At 41.8% G+C, this 26,011-nt stretch overlaps 1 protein-coding gene across 1 annotated transcript in view; it reads right to left on the reverse strand.

Annotated features, from left to right (window-relative positions):
- LOC146784472 (guanylate-binding protein 1-like) overlaps nt 1-26,011 on the reverse strand; it is an 888,553-nt gene that overhangs the window by 582,363 nt on the left and 280,179 nt on the right. The window contains exons 4-5 of the mRNA XM_085633259.1: nt 10,963-11,090; nt 10,540-10,649 (exon numbers count right to left, since the gene is read on the reverse strand). Coding sequence (XP_085489385.1) covers nt 10,540-10,649; nt 10,963-11,090 — 238 coding nt within the window. The remainder of the gene's footprint in view (nt 1-10,539; nt 10,650-10,962; nt 11,091-26,011) is intronic.

The raw sequence follows: 26,011 nt of genomic DNA on the forward strand, positions 1-26,011 counted from the left end.
CCTCAAAACAGCGGGGTTTCTGGTATGGGGAGACTTGGTCTCTGAGGGAGCACTTCTGCCCTGGGCATCATTCGATGAGAAAATGGAGGAAGGCATGTCTAGATTCAAATATTTACAATTAAAGAGTTGGTTTCAGAGTTCTAATAAACCTATAGGTACGGGCAATATTCTCGAAGAACATTTGGTACAGAAGCCAGGAGGAAAGAAGGAGGTATCATTCTTTTATTGAACTATTGAAGAGACCATTGATGGAGATTTCAGATTAGCCGAGGAACTATGGGGAGATGCTATCCCGGATATAGACTGGGCAGACTTCTGGCAAATTTCCTTCAACACCTTGTTTTCAGTTGTGAAACCAGCCTGGCTAAGAAGGAATCACTACTTTACCACACATAGGGCCTATCTTTCCCCGGCGAGACTTACTAAAATATCTAAGGGTGCCCCTGCTAGTTGCAAAAAGTGCCATATGGAAAGCGCCCCAGACACACATATGTTCTGGGATTGCCAGCTATTTCAGAATTCTGGAAGGAAGTAGAAACCACTCTTATGGATATTCTAGGGTGCCCAGTATGTATCTCCCTTAGGCTTATCATTTTTGGTATATCAAGTGAAGTCATAGGCTCAAGCAGAAGTTTTTTATTCTATGCTGTTCTGCTGGCCATATGTGAAATATGCAAAAGATGGGCGGAGACCATATCCCCCATGCATTCCGACTGGCTGACCTCTCTATATAAAACCTCTAGAACTGATTTAGCTAGACTGGGAAACAGCAGGAAGAAAGTAATTTGGGATTGCTTGATAAACTGGTCTCCTGGTTAATAGCGATAATCTGCTTCACATTGATAAGATAATTTATATAATTTACATAATCCCTTGATCCTATGATTAAGCCTCACGGGAAGCTCTCAGACTGCGTCAGGCTGTGTTGTGTCTTCTCAGTATCGATCTCCAATTGAAAAAAGACTCACAGCAACAGTCACCGGTTTTGAGAAATCAGAAGAGAGCATTACCACCCTCTCCTCGACAACGAGAGGTCAGCAACAGGAAGTGGGTCTGTTTGCCACTGGTAGGCGGGCGACAGAGAGGTGGGGTTCACACCTCGCGGGCCTACGTCTCATAACTGAGTACCAGTGGCAGCCGACCAGTCTCCTAGTTGTCTGGGGTTAAGAGGCAAATGAGATGGAAAACAAAAAGATGTAGAGGTGCATACTGTATGGTCAGTATGAGATGCTGAGTCAGGGTTATGTGTCCCCAGGGCAGGTCTACCTATTTTTAATGCTTGTTGAGATGATGGGGTGGGTTGCCACTGGGATGGTGCCAGTTGGCAGGGCCCTCGCTCCAGGTTGTGCCAACCCACTGCATTAGGGGGCAAGATGATGTACATACATGGGAGTGGCGATACTAGACCCCCCCCCCTTGCAGGAGTTGTAGAGATGTTATGCAAGGTCACAAAGTAATTTCAACAGCGTATATTTGTAAATTGGTGCAAGTAGTGTGTGTGTGTAATAAATCTACTATTACTTTTATAAAGCAAAGTACAGACTGGACAATCCATTATTGATTATGCGCACCTGTAATGGCGATTACTAGCCCACACCACTACCTTGAGTAAGCTTTAGACTGCTCTGCAACGCTACCCTCAGAGAGTCAGGCGCTACACTAGGGTGTTTGGTTCCCAGTGAAGGACAAATGTGACGTTATTTGTGGGGCCTCACAGATACTGCCTCGTTTTCCAACAACGACGCACAATTTTAGGTGTCTGCTTGAAATGGGAAGTGCAGTCTGTGAAGTTTTAAGGTCTGCATAGTCTTTTGACTGACGTATGTCTCTACTTGCACATGTATTTACATTTGTGTTATGCATCTGAAGATGTTAAACATATAAAACACAGATATACATGTATTTCTATGTTTCTTTTATATATGATACCACTAGCAAAAGGTACACCCACATGCATGTATGCTTTCAGGAATATGGTGAGACCTAAAACAGAGAAATGCAAAGGGTTGCTGCTTTATATTTGGCGAGGCCCAACACCCCGAGTAGTAGTAGAATGGTGAAGGTGCAGCTCAAAAGAGAGGTTTAAGACATGTTGGCAGAGGGATTAGTGATTAGGCTACTTTGTATGAGTCTGTGGAAAGGTACACTTGAAATACGCCGCATAATTTTAGGTGTCTTGAAATGGGAAGTGCAGTCTGTGAAGGTTTATGGTCTGCATGGTCTTGTGACTGAGGTATGTCTCTATTTGCACAGGTATTCTCATACGTGTTATGCATGTGAAGATGCTAGATGTATAAAACATAGGTATACGTCTATTTGTATGTTTCTTTTATATATAATGCAACTAGGAAAAGGTTCAGACTCATGCATGCGTGCTTTTAAGTATATGGTGAGACTTACAACAGACACTTGTGAAGGCGTGCTGCTTTATATTTGGCTATCTCCAACACGCTAAGTTGTCGCAGAATGGTGAAGCTGCAGCTCAAAAGTGAGGTTTAAGAAATGTTAGTAGAGGGATTAGTGATTAGGCTGCTTTGTATGAGTCTGTGGACAGGTAAACTTGAAATACGCAGCATCATTTTAGGTGTCTTCAAATGGGAAGTGCAGTCTTTGAAGTTTTAAGGTCTGCATAGTCTTGTGACTGAGGTATGTCTCTACTTTCACATGTATTCTCATATGTGTTATGCATGTTAAGATGCTAGACGTATAAAACATAGGTATACGTCTATTTGTATGTTTCTTTTATATATGGTGCCACTAGGAAAAGGTGCAGACACATGCATGCATGCTTTCAGGAATATGGTGAAACTTACATCAGACACATGCAAAGGATTGCTGCGTTATATTTGGCTAGGCTCAACACCCTAAGCAGTTGCACATGGTGAAGCTGCAGTTCAAAAGTGAGGTATAAGACATTTTGGCAGAGGGATTAGTGATTACGCTATTTTGTATGAGTCTGTGGAAAGGTACACTTGAAATACGCCGCATCAGTGAACTATGAAAGATGCTGTATGACTCCTACACTTTGTAACCCTCGTACAGGTCCACTGGAATTATGTGATTTTGCAGCTGCAGTGTTTTCTGCATAAATATGGATTTACTGCATTTGCCAAATAATCCATTATCTGCTGCATAATCCGCAGATTTCAACAAAATAAATTGTCTCTATCTCACAGAGATAAAACGTTACTAAAAGTGGGAGCGACACATGTTGCTGCACAGTGGAAGGCATTTGCAAAGGTTGACAAGCCACCTTTCTGATGCTTATTTCTGTATTTGGGTGTCATGGTTGTGGTAATGAGGTGAACCTTTGTCCAGATAGTGTTAACCTGTGTAAATATTCCAAAATAATGAGGCAATACTAGCACCAAATGTGCCACGTTACGCCCCATAATTTGCCTTTTCCGGCTGCATAATTTAGTCAACCCTCCCACATAATTTGGCCCCCACCGCATAATTCCCGTGACCCTTCCCTCATCATCTTAAGAACTACATTCTGTTCATTGAATTTGCACACTTGATTGATTTATTGTCGTTGTATAATTTGTGCATGTGATGTAAGGCACTCTGAACACCCTAACATTGGTAGGAGTAGCACTATAAAAGACATAAAAAAATGGTGGCATTTAAATAGTTATTCACGTAAATACTCAAACAGACCGATAAATCTGCCCTTAGGGTGCATCCATATCTCTTTTATATAGGATTGAAAGAAGCCAAAAGCTTTCTTCCATAGTTTCTGAATTTCTCTTACGTTCCTGTGAAGCCATTACAAGGAGGGCTGAGGGTCTTTTAAATCAGTCCTTTGTCTTAAGCCCAGCTCAAGGTAGGAAAGCCTCCTCGCAGCGGGCACGTTGCTGCTCGAAATGGAAAGCATTCAACTTGCAGCATATTTCGCTGGGGCCCAGATTCTTGGCAACATGGACAGCGTCCACCCTGGAAAACAGTGGGTGGGCACCATCCACCCGCCTATTATCCGGATGTGTGCCCTGACTGTACCACCAAAAGTAAAGTGACGCACACGGCGTGGCTAAAACCAACAGGCCCAGTCACTTAAACAAAGCAACATCCGCACCACAGCCTCCACGCTTCGAGATGCTGGCTATGCAGACATTTTTCACAGGCACGAATGCGGTTCATGGCTGCCTCAAGCAAATCTGTGATCATACCCCACGAAGAGAATAGTGTTAGTGGTAATTAAATCAAGATTTTAAGCAGCTTTAAATACCACACCTCTGCCCGTTCTAAGCACCGTAATGACCGATGTTACTGTTACCTAATTTAGGGTACTCTTTGATGAGAAATGACATTTAATTATCTTTTCTGGCACATTATCATTGAAAGTAATGAATCAAACGTCTTACGCGATACAAATGGCGCAGAGTTTGAGAGCTCTTTCAATATTTTTATAGACAAGTCAAACATCAATAACAAACAGTACAAGTATATCAAGGTAGCTCTGCTATCAAGACACAACTATAGCTTGGCACAGGCCTTGCGTGACTAAAGGTGACGAACAGTTGGACATTTTACCACAGTCTCCAAAAGTACACATACTCTTAAAGACATCAATCTCTCAAACAAGTCGCCCTCGAAAGGCGTGAGGGTGGAAGCACCCACTTCTTGCCTTTGCTCCCACAGTCCTCTTAAGGCAACTCTATCTTAAGACACTTATTTTGCAAGCTTATGTAGGCTGAATCTCACTCATTATTTACCATTGGTTGACTTCCTCATCACTTTTGTTTCTTTTCTTTTAATATGCTAGCAGCAGCTGGTAAGGTCTTGGCTGAAATAACACATGAGCTGTGGTCAAGATCTATTGTTCTTTAAAAAAAATTAAAAACGGCTTAGAGTCCATCCAGTAACTTACCCTTGGCTGGATTCCTTGTCATTGTCATGTCTTTAGTTTTAATTTGTCAGAGACAGCAGCTGGTTTCATTTTGAGGGTCCCTCCACACATCTCAGACAGCTTAGGGAGGATTTTGGTTTCACATCTTTAGATTACACACACACACCTCCACCATTGCTTGTTCCATATGTAGCAGCACAGACAATGACCATTTTCCCTCGCCCCCAATTTAGCCTGCTATAGAAGGCTTCAAAAGACGACTTGTAATTACACATAGTGCACACACATCTGTAGTCCCAGCATACTCGTATATATTAGCAAAAAGACACACACTACAGAGATGTATGTGTCTGTATCATTCAGTACACATATGTATGTTCTCGCCAATACATTTGGTGGTTCATTATGCCGGCAACGGACAACACTTTACACACATTAGTAAGCACAGGCATGTTAGCAACAACAGTTCATGTTCTTCAGAATAAAAATGACTGTATTTCCTCAGCATTCTTGCTTATTTTACCCAACACATACGTGCCTGCATTATTAGGCAGACACGTGAATTAGCAAGCACACACGTGCACGTACGCCATTATAATCATGCTTGCATTATCCCAACCATCTTACTCGTTTTACCACATACGGCATGAATGTTTAGTTCCAGCACACACTACCTTCGACATCAATCTCTACACAAGTATGTATTATCTGAGCATGAGTGGCACAATTTAAACCAAGACATACAGTAAACATTGCTCCAGGACAGGAAAGATGCCAAAATGCAACATCATTTTTGTTATGAAAAAAATACCCTTTTTGGCGATGTGGGCAGCTGTGGCCTTGAGCCAGGGCTCAACCGCCACATAGGGAACCTTACCAAAAACAGATACTTCTGAAAACTAGACACAAAGGTGAGTCCAGAGCAGTTTAACTTGTCTGGATCCCACAATGTTTCTTAAACACAATGCCCAGCAAACTTCAAACTAAAGCTAGGATCATGCATTTTCCTCACTTCTAGTGGGGACCAATAAAAGTCCTAGCACCTAGCATTAAAAATATTAAATTCAAACCACTCTCAAATGCAAAGGGAAGAGATAAGACAGTGGTAACTTGGAGTGATCCAAAGAATGCCAAAGAATTTTGGCAGCACAGAGAAGAGTTTGCCAAATGGGGAATCGAAATTAGATTAACAGAAACTGAAAGATACCCAGGCCCGTTATGTCCGATGGCAGAGTCAAGATCACAATCTGATAGCGGTCTACTTCAAGGGGCAGCTGGTCGTACCACTAGCACCAAGAAAGGATGGACCAACCTACGTATCATCCATCAAGGTTCATCAGGAACAACCAGTCAGACTCGGAAAGTGCTACCCCCAACATCAAGTTCCATGGACCACAGGAAAAATGAAGCATGAAAATGTAACTTGAAAACAGGCTTGTGGAACATAAACGGACTAGGCAGCAAAACAGAGGATGCAGATCTATTAGAATTCCTAAAACAATTTGATATCTTATTACTCCAAGAGACATGGTCAATAACATCGGTTCAGATAAACGGCTTCAAAGAATTCCAACAATATGCCACCAAAAGAGGTTCACTTGGTAGGGCAGCCGGCTGATTATCAATCTACCTGAACACCAGTACACTATGGACGTACGACCTAATTGGCTCAGGACAAACATGGATTCAGAGTATCAAAATTGAACTACCACCAGACCTCTGTTCAGGATCGCAAGACTCTCCAGACATACGGTCATTGGTAATTTGTAACATCTACATTCACCCAGAATCTAAGAAGAAACCAGAGAAAGTCGCGACTCTCAAAGCACTGGTAAAAACTTTGCAATCCACCTTCCCACAGGCGGGATTAGTAGTATCAGGCGACTTCAACATGTTTTTATTACAAGTAGACCACACACAAAATAGCCAACAAAACAACCTGAAAGGCAAAATAATTCCACCACTGATAACAAATCACAGAATAAGGATAGACAAGGCCAGCAGTGTGCCTTAAATTTTGCTAAAATCAGCATAATCACTGTGAACGGTTGCTTCCTACAAGACCAGCCCGCAGCCACGACCAGAATAGCTAAACAGACTCAATCAGTCCTAGATTATACCATAGTGGACCTGGCGGTACTCCAAAGGGTCGCCAGCTACCAAATAATACACAAATTGGAGAGCGATCATAGTCTGCAATCAATTGTTCTTACCCTTCAATATGTAAGGGCACCAGCAAGCAACGACTTGACGGAAACCCCTAGCCCATATAACCTAAAACGACTCGCATGGAATGGAAAGAATGTCGAAGAAATTATGACCCATGTAAAAAAGGTACAGGAAAAAGGCGAAGAAAAAAGATCGGCAGAGCATCGGGCCAATTGGGAAAAGATGATCATAAGTTTAACAGACGAATTCGGTTCCCAAAACAAAAGCCATAGAAGAAATCCAATGACAGCATCTCTGGTACATCTTGACTCTATAGTGTGTAAACAAATGGATTCTAAATCAGGAAATTAGAAAGTTACAAGGAAAAGATCAGATCAAGGGTGAAGACACACAGTGACAAATCCACAAATTAGGGCAAAAATATAAAAAAGAGGTTTGGATAGCAAAGAAAAATCAACAAACAGAAATTTGGCAAAAACTTTTGGAAACAAGCAAATCAAATAATAACAGGACATTTTGGGCAGAAATTAACAAAATAGCAAACGGAGCATTCCACGAACGCAACGCAAATATACTAGAGGCAGATTGGATACATCACCTAGAGCAAATTCAAGGGAACAATTGCAACCTTCAAGTACTGAAATCAGATCACACTACTCATCACCAATACAAAAGGGAAGAACCCAAAGAAAACTTTGGTGAAAATTGGATCAGAGCACATCAAGTACAAATGGTTATAAAAAAACTGAGGACTACTGGCGCACCAGGCCCAGACGGCTTGCCAAACGGGCTCTTTAAATACGACCAATCGTTCTGGGCAGAATACCTCACCCCATTGTTCAACCGCGCTTTTCAAACGGGAAGTATACCATCATTATGGAGAGGGAGCATTTTGCATCCAATTTTTAAGGCAGGCGCTAGATCGGACCTGGCGAACTATAGGCTGATCGCTCTCATAGACGTAGAGGCCAAAATATACGCATCAAACCTCCTCATAGCACTGGAAGAATGGGTCACCATGAGTAAGATCCTCCTAATTACACAGACCGGGTTCAGGCCAGGAACAAACACGTTGTGCAATCTGTTCGCCTTAAATCTTCTTGTCGAAAAAGCAAAGGACAAATCAACAAAATTGTACACCTGTTTTGTCGATTTAAAATCAGCGTTCGGCACGGTACCAAGGGAGATCCTATGGCAAAAGATGGCAAACTGGGGTATCCCACCAAAGTTACTGCAGGTCATCATCAACCTATACACACCCACCTGGGTCAAGATGAAATTAGGGAATGGTAAAAGAACAACAGCATAGATCCAACCCACATTGGCCTAAAGCAGGGATGTGTACTGGCCCCCACCCTTTTTAACATTTTTACTGCAGACCTGGATAAGAGGATATCGGAAATCCAGAGCGATCCCCCAAAGCTAGCACACCGCAAAATAAGTAGCATGCAGTATGCAGATTACATTGTCCTATGCAGCCAGACCCCAATGGGCCTACAGCGCTCCATCACAAGGTTGCACGAATACACCAGGGAGCATGGTTTGCTCATCAATCATAAAAAAACGAAGGTCATCTGTTTTTCATCACGTACAGGACGGCAAAAATTCAAATGGCACGTGGCAGGAAACGTCATAGAGCATAGCGTCACATACAAGTACCTAGGAGTAGTGGTAGACTCAAGGTTGACTCTAAAAGATCACTTATTGTACAGAAAAGCCCAGGCTAACAAACTACGCTTCGCTCTAAATTTACTAAAAACAAAATTGAAGTGTCCATCCAACTTATATTTGCTAAAAGTAATCACAGCCAAATTTCTCCCAAGCCTTATGTACAGCTTGGAATTATTCAGAGGACAAGACGCAAACTTCCTGAATCTTCAACAATCAGAGTTATTCAAATACATCTTTCAGATCCCGAAGTTTGTATCACAAGCACAAGTACGTCTGGAATTTGGGTTATTAAACCAGCACCCAGTAAGACAAGCATTAATATTAAAAATGTGTTGGAAATTAAAAGCAGCACAAGAGGATTCGTTGATGGGGTACTGTTGGATCGAAATAAAGAATCAAATAAAAGGAAAAAACGGCTGGAACACAGTTCTAGAAGAAGCATTGATAAACCTCAAAATGCAAGAAGCATGGAACACCAATTACACCTTTGCAGCTTTTAAAAAAATAGCCAATAATGCGGCAAAACAAAAAGCCTGGTTTACAGATAAAGCCACATTAGCTAAGAAAAAGCATGGCGGGACGAGATTAGCTACATATGAGAGATGCTCCCCACAACCATATTTAGTCAACCACATCACAACCGCTACCCAACAACTGCTACTTCGAACTCGGATGGGGGTTTTTATCTCAAAAGATCAGGTTCCAGCATGGAAACAAACACGGCCAACATCACTCTGCAGACTCTGCGGTCAAGCAAAAGAAACTCTGATTCATTTACTGTGTATTTGTCCATCCCTGAATAACCTGAGACATTTTTATCTATTACATGCATTTCGTATATTTCAAATTAGATCACGTCGGCCAGCAGTCATGTTAGCATTGAACAGAAAACTGTTACAGGTAGCATGCAGGGCCACCAGATTTTTGCAGAAAGTTAGCTTCTTAATACAGAAAATCGAAAAATAGCGTATGAGATCAAAATCTTTAAAATCAAATGTCCGAGGTGCAAATAATAGTTTAGAATCTAAGATAACTTACATTTTTTAAATATGACAGTATAGACTGCCTGTGTACTTTTTACTTTTTAAAAGCCAATTGGAAGATTTTAGCACAAAAATTGTAAAGGTTTTAACTAACTATATACAATAAAATTTACTTTACTTTACTTCCTAACACCTAGCGTTTCCACACGTCTCCTGATAAAAAATGGTGCCTCACTTATGTGCGGTCTTCTTTCCCTTTGATTGATGTCACAGTGCACTGTGCATCATATAAAATTGTAAAAAAAAGTCTGAGCTCGAGGGAACCATTTCCCTCATATTGCAACTTTGTTTTTAGAAAGAAAATGCTTCAGGTGCTTGCTCCAGAAGGATTTCCTTTCCTAATGTGGTGGACTACTCATTGACGTCCACTTCCTTAGTGAGGTAATGCGGTGGACAACAACAGATCGTCCACTGCCTTTAAGCAGCTGAACAGTTCTATACTTTCATTACTGTGATACATAGTGTTACATATGAAACTTAATTTAATTTTTTAATAGCATTCATATTAATATGAAGGTAGCAGCAGAGCATATGTGACAATATGGAATTCTCCAGTTACATTTACAGCAGTGTGTGACATCAACATAGCTGATGTGAGAACACAGGCTCCTTGAAAAAAACAATCACAAACACTGAACAGTGCATGCCCTCATGTCAACAAGGTGCCCTATAACGTGGGACCACAGAGCTCTAGTATTGATGACAGCCTCACCAGAAAGGCCAAGGTGAACACTAAATGCAGATTTCTAAGGATGGATTCAGAGAAGGATATACATGCATGACACTGATGAGTTTTCCAAAGGATACTGCAGTTGATCGAGTGAACGTTGGTCAATGGTGCCCATGCTGTTATAGACAAAGACACTGCTCAATAGTATTGCCAGAGAAAATATTGAGTTATCGTTATTGGAATTCCCCTGGAAAATATAAAAAATACAAGTTTTATACTCACAATAAAATAACACTTTGATTTTTCATTTGCCAGAGCTCCAGGAGTGACTTTGGATATTATTTATTGTCATTGTTGTAGAGACATTACAGAATATTTATTATAGGGATTAGTTAGAGAAACTGTATTTCCAACTATTTGTATTTGTAATACTACAGTTTACTGCTAGTGGAACAAGTAAAGCTCTCCATTGACATTAAACAGACAGATAACCATAAAGTATTTCCAATTTAAAAACTGTGGTAAGTTGTTTAAAGACAAGACCATCTCTTATGACTCACCTTCTCCTCATATCCAAGTCCCTCAGTGTCCAGCAGCACTAGGGTATGCTTAGATTTCTGAGGGTGTGCTACGCACCACATCCAAATCCCCTTAGTGTGAGGATTGATTGTAGATCCCAAGAAAAAGCCTGGGAAACAAAATAAATGTTAAATTAAAGTGACAATGCTACTATTACAATTTCAAATGTATTTCTTGCAAATATAGATGCCCAAAACCAGTTGGAGGCATATGTGTCTAATTCATGCAAGCTATGAGCTTCCTGCAGATTAAAGAATAACATAACTATCCACCAAAATGTAGACCATCTTTCGACCTGATTAAGAGTCTGGTGGAGGGTTGCTCTGTCCCTAATATGACAGATGTCACATCCGCCTTATTACAAGGGCCTACGGATATCCATCATATTTGCTAAACTCTAAATTGGGTCCTGGTGACACAGCTGTCAATTAAAATGAACTGCTTAATTTTTTCAGCAAAGAAAGAGGATCTTTTATCATTAGCTAGAAAAGGTAACAAATTGCTTCAAAAGAAAGAGCATTTGTTAAATCAAATTTATTTTCTCCTTAAGACTGAGTGTGCACATCTTCGATTGCCAATAAGGATATTTAACTGCCTAGATGCTAAGTAAGTAACTTAATCACAGCCTTCACAAACTATACCCTAGACCTTTACTCTAACGGAATCTTTTGTGTCTTTGTCAATTGGATATGAATACATTGTCCTGAAGCTTCACATTAAGCCGATTCCAATATCTTCTTTGATTTCCCTTTGCTCTCAAGGTCTATGACATGGGAACATGTATCTGCACATGCTTCACAAGACAAGACTACAATCATTTATTGGCTCAGTGGCTTCTCCCTTTCTTTGAGCCCTCCATTTCCCACCAGCACCTAGGTACATTCCTTAACAGAGGAGATGATTCAGAGGTTGGTGGTAGCAGACAATCTTCTGATTTTGGAGTGGTCAATCCTTCTTCAGAGGACTGTCCACCACTGTAGAATCTTTTAACAGAAAAACCCCTGTCATACTGTCCCTATGGTGAAGGTAATACCCGGTGGATTCAAAACCAACAGAATGTCCTCCAATGTCAACTTCCCCCATATTTCAGACTATCCATCTTTAAATCAGGCCCAAATGTTGATTTTCGCCACATTTTAGACAAAAATTTTCCCCGATGTATCTTCTTCTCAAGAACATTCAAAAGTCTTTAAGGCTTCCCAGTTTCAGAGGTTCCCTATGGTATTTGTCCTGTATCTGTCTTTCTCTTTGTTTGATCAGTATGGGTGGCCCTCCTTCCTTCGTCCAGCACATCCATCTATTATTCTAGCACTAATCTTGGTGTTATGCACTTTCATCCTCTTAGCAAAAACTGTAGGTATATTTCAGTTCTTCTCTCAACCCACTATGTAATGCTGGGAATTTAACTTCTTCCGACAAGCAAACTTCTACCACCAAACTTCTGAGAAGACCAAATACTCAAGACAAGTATAGTACCTTGCTTGACAGAAATTAATTTTAACCTTTTAGTCTTAGCAGTGATTCCCTGGGTACACAACAACTGCAGTTCTCTGATGAATTCATGATTACTAATTTAACTTACTTACCAGCCTGTTAGACTGGTGAGGCCCATTCATATTAATCTCTACCCAAAACAGAGATGACAAATGTTCCCTTAGACACATCACTGAGAAACAAATGGTGGTGATAAAAATATACCTTACATTAGAGATTCAAATATCGGACGCTTATCAGGAATTGCATAAAAACATTTTGAAAATGAAATAGGATGTCACCAAAGCTTAATTTCCAGAAGCACTTATCAGTTTTTTTCTTGTGGTAGAGATGACTATCTTCCAAAATTACACTCTGAATGAATAGAATATACTCGGCCCTACACAAAGGTTCCCCGTAATTCTCCCTTGAAGAAACTACAAAGTTCTTCAGTGAAACCTCAAAATAGAGAGATACTCTGCTCTTGGAAAGAAAACCAGGCCGCTTCATACAAGAAATGCTTTCTAGCTTAAGGAAACATCATCAATAGGAATATATTGTAGTCATTTATTCCAGGACACCAATTTGTAAACACATGCTTTACAAGTTTACACGCCAATCGACGAAAAATCCTAACATAAAACTATTCTTCACATTTCATATGTGCATGTTAGTAAAAGGCCTTACCTCTTTTCAAATTTAAACAGATACCTGTGCCTGCTACAGAGAACATGAAATAGGGCAGGACTGACTCTTAGAGTAAATCACACATAATTGAAACAGGTTACATTTTTTTCTGCTTTGCAGTTGTACCTTTAAGTGTATTAGCAATCTGGCAGCAAGTTTCACTGCTAGTTTTAATCAAGGAGCCTACAGGGGCACCCTGTGACAGGTCTGTGCATACAATTAAACCTTTGCAGGCTGTAAAGGAGTTAGGATCTGTCATTTAAAAGTGAAACATGTTAGGTTTCTTAGCAAAGCAACAGGATGCAATCCCACTGAGGTTCAAGAATGACACACAGTGTAGGTAAGGCTTTCAGACCAGAGCATGGTGGCCGAGGTAAGGTAGCCTGTTTTGGCGATGGAGCTTGTTGAAGAGATGTGTAGTGTGCAGATGAATTAGCGCTCTTAGTTACAGTAATAATTCCCTTTGGGGCAATACGTAATCAGGGACAGTTCAAAAGTTGCAGTTCGAGAGAAAAGGTTTCTTGTTCCAGAGGCAGTCAAGGACGATGTTGCATAAGAGTCTTGGTCTTGGTGTGGGTGTTAGAGCAAGACTTGGGTTGAATTAGACCATGAATCTCTTTAGAGCCTTACAGCCCTTACAGCCACAAACCTTGGGGCACTGCAAATTCCAGGAGCCTCTGCGGCCGGAGCCACTTGCATCATCGGAAAGCACCTGGAGGTGCTTTAAAACCGGGCGCAGGCTCCCGTAGTGTGGGACCCACTTACAGCCTTACAGCCCTCACAGCCCTTGCAGCCACAAACCTTGGGGGCACTGCAAATTCCAGGAGCCTTTGCGGCCGTAGCCGCTTGCATCATCGGAAAGCGCCTGGAGGCACTTTAAAACCAGGTGCGGGCTCCCGCAGCGTGGGACGCGCGTAGGCGTGCCCAGGCTGAGCCAGGGCCAAGGACGGGCCCGTCCACGCCCGTCCACGCCCGGAAGAGACTGGACTGGGCCCACCCTCCGTCATCTGTGATTTGGGACCTCATAACACATCTGACAAGATACTGTCACGTTTGTGGGAAACATGGCGGCTGGCTGAGACGCCGGTCGGGAGCTTAACAGGGGACAGCCACGATATTGCGTAAATCTTTACCCACCGATGCCTGCCTGCTTATTGATAACCTACCAGTAACCTAACCGCGGTAGAAGCGGCGTACCTAGGCCCAGTCCTTGTCCTTTGCCAAAGGTTTTTTGGCCTCGTCCCTCTCCCGGAAGGTTCGATGGTGAATGGTGGCGCCGGGATCTCCCCCCTGGGCTGCGGCAGCAAGCGGCTCGTCAGCTACAGGGGAGGAAGAAGAACAAAGCTGGCAGTGTCAGCACATGCAGGTTGCGCCCTGAAAGATTCTTTGAGACGTCGGCAACTCCAGCAATACCGGATGATCAGAGCAAAGCAAATGCGGTAGGAGCGTTGGAGCCGGCCGCAGGTGAGCAGCTGGAAAATGATGTAGAAAATAATTCGGATGGGCAGAGGGATGCAAGGCTAGCGCTACAACAAGAGAGATTGGCAGGATATAAGCAAACTTACTCCAAGGGTATAGGTAGAGTGCAGCACCAGCCAGGTAGCCGGTATACATTAAGGTCACGTACCTGTTCCCCCTGGGTGGTGGGGGGGAGATTTGGTAGTGAGAAGGCATCTACGCAACCTATTTTAAAAATCCAGGCCAGTATGAGGAAAGTTAGAACAATTCCGGTTCAAATAGGGATCCGCAACCCAAAAGGGTCAATACCAAATCGGTGAATGCAGGCCTTTTGAAGGGGAAACAAGCAGTTGTGGCCCAGAGACCCCAAAAAAGGACTCCCTTGCTCAGATCCTACTTTAAGAGGATCGATAACATTTAGTACGGAAGTTTGCACTGAGGGTATGGATGGAAAAAATACCCCTGAGCCAGGAAGGCAGGAAAACAGAGCAAAGAACCCCTCAACAAAGACTGGTCCTACTAACGAATCTGACACCCTCCCAGTATTTATAACTGTTTCAACACAGAATAGATTCTTGCCCGTGAGCATGGAGGGACCACCCCCTGAAGCTGGTGGCAATGGCGATGGAAGAGAAGATATTTTGACAGAATGTTTAGGGGGTTCGGGGGTAACTGCTTTTGTGGCAACTGGTTAGAACACCAATAACTCTGATAATAAGAATGCGTTACAGGAGATGCTATGTCGCATCTCCAACGAAATGAGAGAACGCTTCGACATTTCAGAGACAAACCAGAAAGAAATTCAGGGGACCTGTCGGGGTTTAGAAGAGAAAATAGAAGGCCTTGCAACACGAACACAAGATTTGGAGCTAGGGCTCCAAGACTTGCAGGCTAAGGCCCAAACAACGACGCAAGAAGTGGAGCAGTTAAAACAAAGAGAGAGATTTCTTTCGGAAAAGCTTGAAAGGTTGGAAAATAATGCCAGGAGAAATAATATCAGAATTTTGGGTGTGGCTGAAGGGTTGGAAGGATCTGACATTAAATCATTTGTGAAAAAGTTGTTGAGTAGCTCGTTTTCACAGGAGGTTGCTCTGCTAAACTTAGAAGCAGAAATCCAGCGTGTCCACAGAGATCCTTTTAAATTACACCCAGGTCGGAAAAAACCGCGAACGATCCTGGTTAATTTCCTTTCGTTTTCAGTAAAAGAGAAAATTCTGAGTCTCGCATTAAGGGAAAAAGCACTACATGCAATGTGTGCCTCCTACAGAATTAGGTCGGACATCTCAAAAGAGACTGCTAACAGACAATGGGAGCTGGGCAGTAGGATGGTAGAAATAAAGAAACAAGGGGCAACCATACAATTGAGGTTTCCGGCGTTTTTAAAAGTGATGTGGCAAAGCAAAATGCATAACTTCTCGGATCCAGCCGAGGTAGATACATTTATTCAAGAAATTAAGCTTGGAAATGAAAATAATAGTTAGAGTGTGGGTGGTGGGTAAAGGCGTAAAAGTGATGACTATATAAACTATATGGTTCTCCCTCTGTACAAGCTCAGTAGGCAGTGGGGATGCCTACAAAATATATCTTATGGGGAGGGTGGGGAGCATAAGGGGAAAAAAATGTTTTTGTCCTCAAGTCAGTTATGGAGCACCTCTTATAATACCGTAAGAATTAAGACCCGTGAGGGTAGCTGTGAATTATGAGTAAAAAAGATCTGACGGTTCTATGCTGGAACTTGAATGGGTTATGGGTGAAAAGAAGACAGAGAATAATAGTGCAGTATTTAAAAGATCAAATCGCCCAAATAATAATGCTTCAGGAGACACACCTTCTGAGACAGGAATGCAAGGATTTCCTTTCTAAGCAAAGATGGATTGGAGAGTGGGTGTCTACTGATCAAGCTCACTGTACTAAGGGGATAGCAATAATATTAAGGGCAAATTCAGGGATTAAGCTTCTCAGATATAGAGCAGATGATGGTGGGCGGTGGATAATAGCTGAGATCCAAATTTCCTCCAAATTTCCTCTGTGATGTACACCCTAGCAAGCTATTATGGTCCGAATATAGATGATGTAACACCTCTTACCAAACTCTTTTCTAATTTGGTTGACTTTCAATCCCCATTATCCTTGGAGGAGATTTAAATATTCTTCTGAATAATGAGCTTGATAGGTCATCACCCAGAACTACAATTACCTCTCCTAAGATGAGGACATATTTGAAGGATATGATGGAAAATTTTAACTTATGTTATGTTTTTCGTAAAGTTGAGGGTAAACGTAGGGGTTACTCCTTCCATAGTAAAAAGAACGGCCACTTCTCAAGAATAGACTACCTGTTTATGAATAAGAAGGAAGTAGAGTCTGTAGTAGGGATAGAACATCTGCCTATACATCTTTCAGATCATGCAGCACTGCTTTTAAAAATTGAGGGAAGAGACACTTACACAGTAGGTAGGTGGACGATGAACAGAAGGATTTTATTACAGCCCTCGCTAACAGAGAAGGTGTGCTCAGATACAGAGATATTCTTTTCCCAGAACTTAGGCTCAGCTTCTGTGCACACAGTATGGGATGCTTATAAAGCATGGTTACGAGGTATTGTTAAAAGTCTAACAGTTCACTGGGCCAGGGAAGAGAAAAAACATCTTAATAAAATAGAGGAGGACATAGGTATAACAGAAAATCAATTAAAAGAGAATAAAGGGTCGGAAAGAGAAAGAAAGGAGTGGGCAGATAAGTTGGAAGGATTAAGGTTGAAGTTTAGAACTATGGTGGAGGAGAAAGATACACAGCAATGGGAGGTGAGCAGATCCAAAGATATTATACATGGGGAGAGGTGTGGGAAGCTCTTGGTGTGGAAAACAAGGTTAGACAGAAATCAACATTTTATAGGGAAGATCCTAGTGGAAGAGTCTGGACTTCTGGTTGAGGAGAGTGAAAAAGATGCTTTTACTAACTTCTTCCAAAAGTTATATACAGAAAACCTAGAGCTAGTCGAACAAGAAATACAATAATGGCTTGTAAGTAAGCAGCTTCCTAAACGGATGTATGACGTAACAACGCGAGTCATTACAACGCGTGCAGTTACATCACGGTCGTTACAACGACTGCGATGTTACCATGCTATGCCATTACAACGCAAGTCTTTACATCGACTTGCGCTAGATGGCGTGCAAACATTAGAAAAGTGTAATTTACTATTCCAACTCCAGTCCACTTAACAGTAGGGAAGGTGTTGGGATAGTAAACTACACTATTTGTAATGTTAGCACGCCATCTAGCGCAAGTCGATGTAAAGACTTGCGTTGTAATGGCATAGCGTGGTTACATCGCGTTCGTTGTAACAACCGCGATGTAACAGCATCGCGGTGTACTGACTGCGATGTTAAGGATGTTTCCCTCCTAAACTTACCGAAGCTCAAGCCCTATATATGGGACGAGAAATAGATGGAAGCGAAATCCTGGATATTATGAATAAGCAAAAAAAAGGCAAGGCTGCAGGCCCGACGGGATTCCCTCTGAAATGTATTCCATTTTACGGGAAGAAATTATCCCGGTGTGGGTCAAACTATTTAACTCTATACTAATAGACAGGGGCCCAATTCCGCTGTCATGGAATGATGCAGTTATTTCCTTGATTCCGAAACCAGCCAAGAACTTGACACATTGCCAATCATTTCGCCCAATCTCATTACTTAACAATGATTACAAGATCTTCTCTGGGGTTTTAGTGGCACGCCTGAACAAGGTTATGGGGTTGCTGATCCATCAAGACCAAAAAGGCTTTATTTCAGAGAGATATATGAATGAACTTAATTATTCCCTGATAGGTTCTATAGATCTAGCTATAACACATAACGCTCCCCTCGCAATTGTTACACTAGATGCTGCAACTGTAGCTATTTAAAGATCATTTTAGAGCATATGATAGATACTATTTTTAAAATCTATAGAGTGCCAACAGCTAAGATTCCAGTAAACAATGGTTTGTCTCGCTCTGTACGAATTGAGAGGGGAACAAGACAGGGATGTCCTCTGTCTCCTGTATTATTTGATCTATATATAGAGCCCTTTGCCCAGAGTTTAAGGTTAAACGAAGAAATTAAACCTTTTAAAATTGAGAATTATTCTAGAAAGATCTCGCTTTATGCGGATGACTTTATGGTTTATACTTCAGATGTAATATAAACTCTTACACATCTTATGACAGAAGTGAGAGAATTCTGTAAATTGGTGGGGTATGCAGCAAATGAAGAAAAAACAGAAGTAATGATTTGGAATAAAGATAGTGAAGAAATAAGATGTGTTGAAGAAATAAGATATCTGGGGGTCAAAATAATTAAATATCTTGGGAAGTTAGTGGCTGTTAACCTGGAAAGAGTAGGAAAGGAGATGGAGGTATTATTAAAGAAATGGCAGAATCTTCCTCTGTTCTGATCTATGGTCGGATTAACTTGGTGAAAATGTCCATTCTGCCAAAGCTCACCTTTCTTTTTGATAGTATTCCGTTGCAATTTGAAAAAAAGACGCTTTCAAAGTTGCAAGGGAAGATCTCCTCTTTCATATGGGCCAGTAGAGGAATATGCTTCTCCTGGAAGAAGCTGAGACGGAAAGTAGGAGTGGGGGATTTAGGTCTCCCTGATTTTCAAATTTATTGCTGGGCGTTCCAATTTAAAAATAAAAGGATGCTTCTACAAAGACCGGATGAATCTCTTATAGGGGCTATGTTTAAAGCCATGCTGGGGGGTTTGTCTGAGGAGGGCTTCTCTTATAAATATGGGGCTCCGAAATAAAAAAAAAAGTTAGATTAAAATGCCTTTAGTCAGCGGCAAGGACCTGGTACGAGATAAGATCCAGGCTAGGTATTCCTTACTACAGCAGGTTGTCTCCTATTTGGGATTCTCCTGGTACCCCGGAAAGCCTATTAGATTGTTTGGCAAAACCACTGAAAAAGTCAGATGTTAGGCAGTGGGGTCATTTGATAGATGGTGGGCAAAAGCTAACCTGGAGCTTTTGCCATGATAAGACAAACGGAGCAATATCCAGATTTAAAATCTACCAGATTAACTACCAGATTAACTCCTGGTTTAAGACTCAGAAAGGGTTTGAAAGAGACTCAGAACAACTGGAGCTGGAACTACAGATCACAGCGGCAAGGAAAAAAGAGGTAGCACTTTGGTATCATCTTCTTTTGGATGCAGAACTGGCAAATATGAAATTACCACACAGTGCATGGGATGGTAGCTTGCTGGAAGCAGAGCTGGTGGATTTATGGCAAGTATCATGTACTACACTTTATCGGGTGGTTAAACCGGCTACTTTAAAGAAAAATCTTTTTTTTGCTCTACATAGAATCTATTGGACTCCAAAAAAAGTGCAGAAGATAAAAGGAGGCACAGATCCAAAGTGTAAGCGATGTGGCAATGAAGATGCTGATGATGTGCACATGTTTGCTATCTGCCCAAAGCTGGGAGGATTCTGGTTGGCAGTTGTCATGTCTATTTCGCGCTCCGTGGGGGTCGACATTGAGGTAAGCCCCGAGTGAATTATGTTTGGGATAATCCAGCAGAATAAAGATAAGCTTGACTTGCAAGCGAACTATCATTATCGGATTTTTTATTTAATACTACTAGCATGAAGAGAAATCTGTAAAGTTTGGACCCAAGTGGAGGCCCCTTCATGGCAAGCCTGGAAGAACTCTGTCAGTTGGTTTAGAGAACTGGATAAAAGTAATCTCAGGCTATGGAATCTGTTAAAATTTTGAAGACCTTTTTTTTTCCTTGTCCAATAATTACGCCCTTCTGTTTCAGTAACTGGGAGGGCAGTGAAAAATCTCGAAATAATCAACCCAGAAATTCTGACAACTTTATAGCCGATGTTGGGCACTTACGAAAGGCGTCTCCTCTTGTGCCAATCGGTGGTGTTATGAGGACAAAAACAAAAAAGACAAAAAAAAAAGATACTGTCATGCGATTCCCAGCCCATTGTAGCCAATTTAGATTGCATGTCACTTTTCTTTTATCTTGCCTATATTTAGCCTAAAAGATATAATTGATGGCAAAAAGGAAGACCCGTGCTGACCAGACAGTGGGAGTATGGCAGGAACATTGGATGCTTTTTTAACAAGGGTAGAATCGGTACTGACCCACGAGATCGCCTTAACTGAGAGACGCCTTTCCCTAGATTCTTTGTCAGCACAGAAGCATTCTTCACTTGGTCCAATTATTCCATTAACCCCCTTATTAACCTCTTCCCCTATTTCAACAGTACCACTGGTATTACCTGTACACACTGCTGTACCAGTAGGTTCTCACCTACCTAACGAGCCTATTACCTGTCCTATGCTATCATTAGCAAGCATGGGCCCAATAGAGGTGCTTGACAAGAGCAGTGAGCCCCCAGTGAAACGCAGAAGGGATGGTGGACTGGCTAACCAGCCGGTGAAGCCGAAATCCCAACCTAAAAGATGCAAAGGGAAGGAAGGACTCGGAAGAACTGACCCTGGTCCAAATTCCAATCTGCCTCCTGTGATAACCAAGGACTCTGTTTCCTTCCCACTAACAGAGGGTGATGATACGTGGAAGAGGCTTGAGACACTGTTTACTGTATTGTTGAACCCTTTGCAAATACAACTGACTAGAATTGAGGAGCGAATGTCGCGTATCGAGGGTCTGGTTTCATAATTTTGCCTTTGCTTAATTGGGCCCCCTGACCAACATACTGGGCCTCCGCCCCATTTAAGTAATGGCACTGTACAGGGGAACCAATCTACCCAGGGGGGAGAGGAAGGGTTTGAGCCTTCCAATATAAAGAAGGGGAATATTAACAGAACCCATTTATAGAGTAGTTTGCCATCTACTGCCCAAATTGAGCAGCAAGCCCAAATGGCACATCCTGTACATCAACATCGACCTCACCGGAGAGATGAGACACCCTTGCTGCAATCTGTCACTGCGACTAACGATCTAGGCCATAAAATTCGACTAACTTCAGAGGGACAGGAGGGGAGAGTCCCTTGTTCCAACAAACATAGCCTGCTTAGGGGGGCATATATTAAAACCTATCAGTCTTTGCATCTCCCTCGGGCCTCAGACCCCTTTGTCATGATACTGGCGAATGTCCCGACCCTAGGGAAAGATCAGCCGGAAAGTACTATCCAATTGTTAAATAAATCTCTCCACTGGCTCTCTCGCCAGGCCCCTAGAGGGGTAACTGGGGTTATCCAACTCGCAAACCAAATTATTATGGCAAGAAGGGTGGAGTGGCTGGGTTTGACAAATAAATAAATGGAAGGGGACTGCATTATCCTGAACTTTAACAATCATTACAGCCATGGAGCCCTTCTGGACCAACTGCGGGGGGGACTCCCCAAGGGGTACCCAGATACAAGTTCTACCCTATGGGTTTTTCTTTTCTAGATATCCCCAAATACCGGTAAATGAATGCAGATCACTTTGGGGGGGATCAAATGAGAACTGTTGCTCCAATGGAGGGTGGAAATAGAGTGTTAGCCCTCTACAATACCTCTTATTGATAGGCAACTGAGCAAACTAGGGCCCAGGGATGGTCCATATACAACCAAGATCTCTTATATGGGAGGGCAGGCTGAAATGACGGTGTCCGATGTAGGAGAGGCATATGAGGAACCAGAAAAAGACCACTTTAGAACTAGAGCGATATGCACCAGTCAATCTGGACAACATTGTGGGGAAGGGTTTGTTCTTGCAACCTGGAATGTGAATGGGCTTATAAATAAGGTTGAGAACATTGACTGGGTTAATTTTATTTCCTGTTATGATATAAAATGTATCAGGAAACTTGGTGCGTAAATCCTCTACATATCGATGTTTTTTCTTCCCATTTCCTTCCAGAGACCGGCTCACAATCAGGTCGAGCAATGGGAGGCCTACAGATACTTATCTCTAATAAAATTTCTGTAAGGGTTAAAAAAGTTGTATTAGTGGAACCTCATACCCAGATCTTATGGTTAAGTAAGAAGGGAGGGAAAGATCTTATCCTAGTAAATTTTTATAATAACATTTTTGACTCGAGTCGTATTAGTGTGGTAACAGATCTTGACAAGCAATTAGAAACTTTTTTAGCTCGAATTAGTACATATTATGTCCTACTGTGGGCAGGAGATTTCAATATACAGGCATGCGATGTGCCCAATCACCAGGCATGCAGCTCCATCTATGGTGAAGGGGACGCAATTGACCACTTTTGACATAATGAGTATGGGGAAGCTTTAAACCAGATGATTTCCAAATATGATCTCCTCCTACTTAGAGGAGGCTGTGGCCAAAACGGGGTCATATTCCCAACCTTTATAGGGAGATATATGTATTCAGCTATTGGTTACATATTAGTGTCTACCCCGGATATATTAAGGTGTGGCAACCCAACTGTTGTTCCCTCCATTCTGAGTGACCACAATTTACTGGCCCTATCTCTGTTTTTTTTGGGCCCCAAGAGCGAAGTTTTTACTCTGGCTGACAATATTACCCCATCTAGCAAAAATGGAATTAGAATAAAGTGGACAGGAGTTAATCCAAGTAGGACACTAAAGCAAATAACACATAATCAGTGCAAAACGGCCTATTGCCTCGAAGATGAGATTTGCCCTATCATACTAATTAGAAACTTCAATTGTATTACCATGTTTATTAAAACACTTTTGACTAGGCAAACTGACAAAATACCCAAAAATAAAAAGGGGTGGTTCGACAGTACTTGCACTAAAGCACTTCAGGTGCTTAAATATGCACTGTCCAAATCACGGCGAGATGCACTGGCGATTAAATCCCTGCGACAAGAGTATAAATCAGCTCTAGTAGCCCAGAAAAAGGTGTTACAAAAAGAATCGTGGGAAAACCTGATCACCTCCACAGAAACCAGGAACAACAAACTCTTCTGGGATACAGTAAATGCTATGATTTACCAGAGTTCGGTTAATTTATTCCGGCCGATAAATAGATGGCACACTTCTCTGGAATTTTTAACAACAATGAGGAGACGGTGGGGGGAGTAGCTCAGGAACCCCACGAAGAGAGGCCCTGCATTTTAGACATCACATGTGCAGAAGTTCTCGAATGTATGACGTTACAACACATACATTTACAATGCATGCCTTAACAATGCAGTTTTTACATCGCAACATCCTTTACAACCCATGATTTTACATCGCATGCCATCACAACGCATTTTTAGAAATTACATTTACAACGCATTCCACTACATCGCATTATACAATTACAAAGCATACCATTACATTGCATATAAGGTAAGTGTTGGATAGTGTAGGTGTAAACATTACTATTCCCGCTTCAGTGAGTGCAACAGTAGGGTAAGTGTGGGATAGTGTAGGGGTAAAACTTACTATTCCCACTCCAGTGAGTGCAACAGTAGGGTAAGTTTTGGATAGTGTAGGGGTAAAAATTACTATTCCCACTCCAGTGGGTGCAACAGTAGGGTAAGTGTTGGATAGTGTAGGGGTAAAAACTATGTGTTGTAATGGTATGCATTGTAGTGACATGCGTTGTAAAGGTATGCGTTGTAGTGACATGCGATGTAATGGCTGCGTTGTAATGGCATGAGATGTAAAGGATGTTGCATTGTAATGACTGCGTTGTAAAGGTAGTGCGATTTAATGACTGCGTTGTACAGGATGTTTCCCGAAGTTCTCCAGGCAATTCAGGAGTGCTAGAGGGCAGGCACCAGGTCCCGATGGAGTTCCAGTTGACGTTTATAAATCCGAACCAGAACTATGGCGACCCATTTTAACAAGAGTGTTCAATTCAGCTGCAACGGAACAACCACCACTAACATGGGACGAGTCTATTATTGTCCCGATCTATAAAAAGGGGGACAAAACTGACCCTAAAAACTACAGCCCGATTTCCCTCTTGGATACCTCTTTTAAAGTTATGAGCAGGGTTCTACTTAAAAGGCTGGAGCAATGGGTTGAGGAGTATCATATTTTAACGCCTGTGCACTACAGATTCAGGAAATGCCTGGGCACGATCGAACAATGTCTTAACTTGGAGCTACTCATCTGCAAATACAGTAGGGCAAAGACCTTATATTTATGTTTTGCAGATTTGAGTAGTGCCTTTGATCAAGTTGATCATAATTTACTGTGGCAAACTCTGACTGACCTAGGAGCCCCTCGGGCAATTATCAGTTTTCTTTCCCGCCTATATGAAAAACTAACTAGTGCGGTCCGTTTTGGCCCCCAGGCGGAATGTACACCTACATTTAATGTGGGATGGGGTATACGGCAAGGTTGAGTGTTAGCCTCAATGTTATTCTCCCTTTTTAATAACAAGGACGATATTTATTTACAAAAAATACAGGCTGATGTCCCAAAGGTGGCTGGTCATCCGATACCTGTATTATTATATGCGGACAATGCTGTACTATTGGCACGGACCCCAGTAGGCATCCAAAGACTGATGGATGGTATCAGTCAGGTTTTATGAAACAACAGAGGATGGTAATTAACAAATCAAAAACATTCACCATGATATGTGGGTCCAAAAAGAAATCCTGTAAAACCTTTTTTATAGATAGTACCCCAATATGCACAGTAAATTCCTTCTCTTACCTTGGTATACTATTCTCAGGTAATGGTACTTGGTCCCAACATATCGTAAATACAAGAGCCAAAATGAGTAGAGTCAACCAATGGATTTTTAAATTTGCGGCCAAATTGGGAAACCGACCATTCAAGGAGATGGTAACCATTTATAAAGCTAAAGGAGTAAGTACTGCTTTATATGGGGAAGGACTCTGGGGCTACACAAATAGTGTCACACTGCAAACAGAGGAAAACTGCTTCTTAAAACGCCTGTTGACTTTACCATCCTCTGTATCAAACACCATTGTACATCACGAGGTGGAGCTGCAATTTTTGAGTGACACCCTGATTGTAGGGCCATTGTTATTATGGGCATCAATCTGGGGACATGAAGAGACTGCTTTTACCAGGTCTATCATCCTGGATTGCTTAAACTTGGATAATGCTCTGAAAATCCCTTGGTTGTTTTATATTAATAACACATTAAAGGAATCTGTTTAATATGTCTGTATGGTCGGACCCTGAAAAAATATTAACTATTACAAAGAAAGAGATCAAGGTTTCCTTTCTGTCATTCAGACAGAATCTCAGAGTAAAATCGGAACTGAGTAAACCAACTGTGGTTTCATATAAATCATACATGCTAGAAGAGGGACCTAATGGTTATCTGCTGCACGTGACCCACGCACAGCATTAATTTGTTTTACTGAGGCTGAGATGCGGTATTGTACATTATTGTGTTGCTTTCCCAAAAATGAAGACACGCCCTTTAGATACGATACCTTGCCTGTGTGACAATAAGATTAAACAGAGCATGCTGCACTTTTTAT

The sequence above is a fragment of the Triturus cristatus genome, chromosome 11 (genome assembly GCF_964204655.1).
Source record: "Triturus cristatus chromosome 11, aTriCri1.1, whole genome shotgun sequence".
Lineage (NCBI taxonomy): Eukaryota > Metazoa > Chordata > Amphibia > Caudata > Salamandridae > Triturus > Triturus cristatus.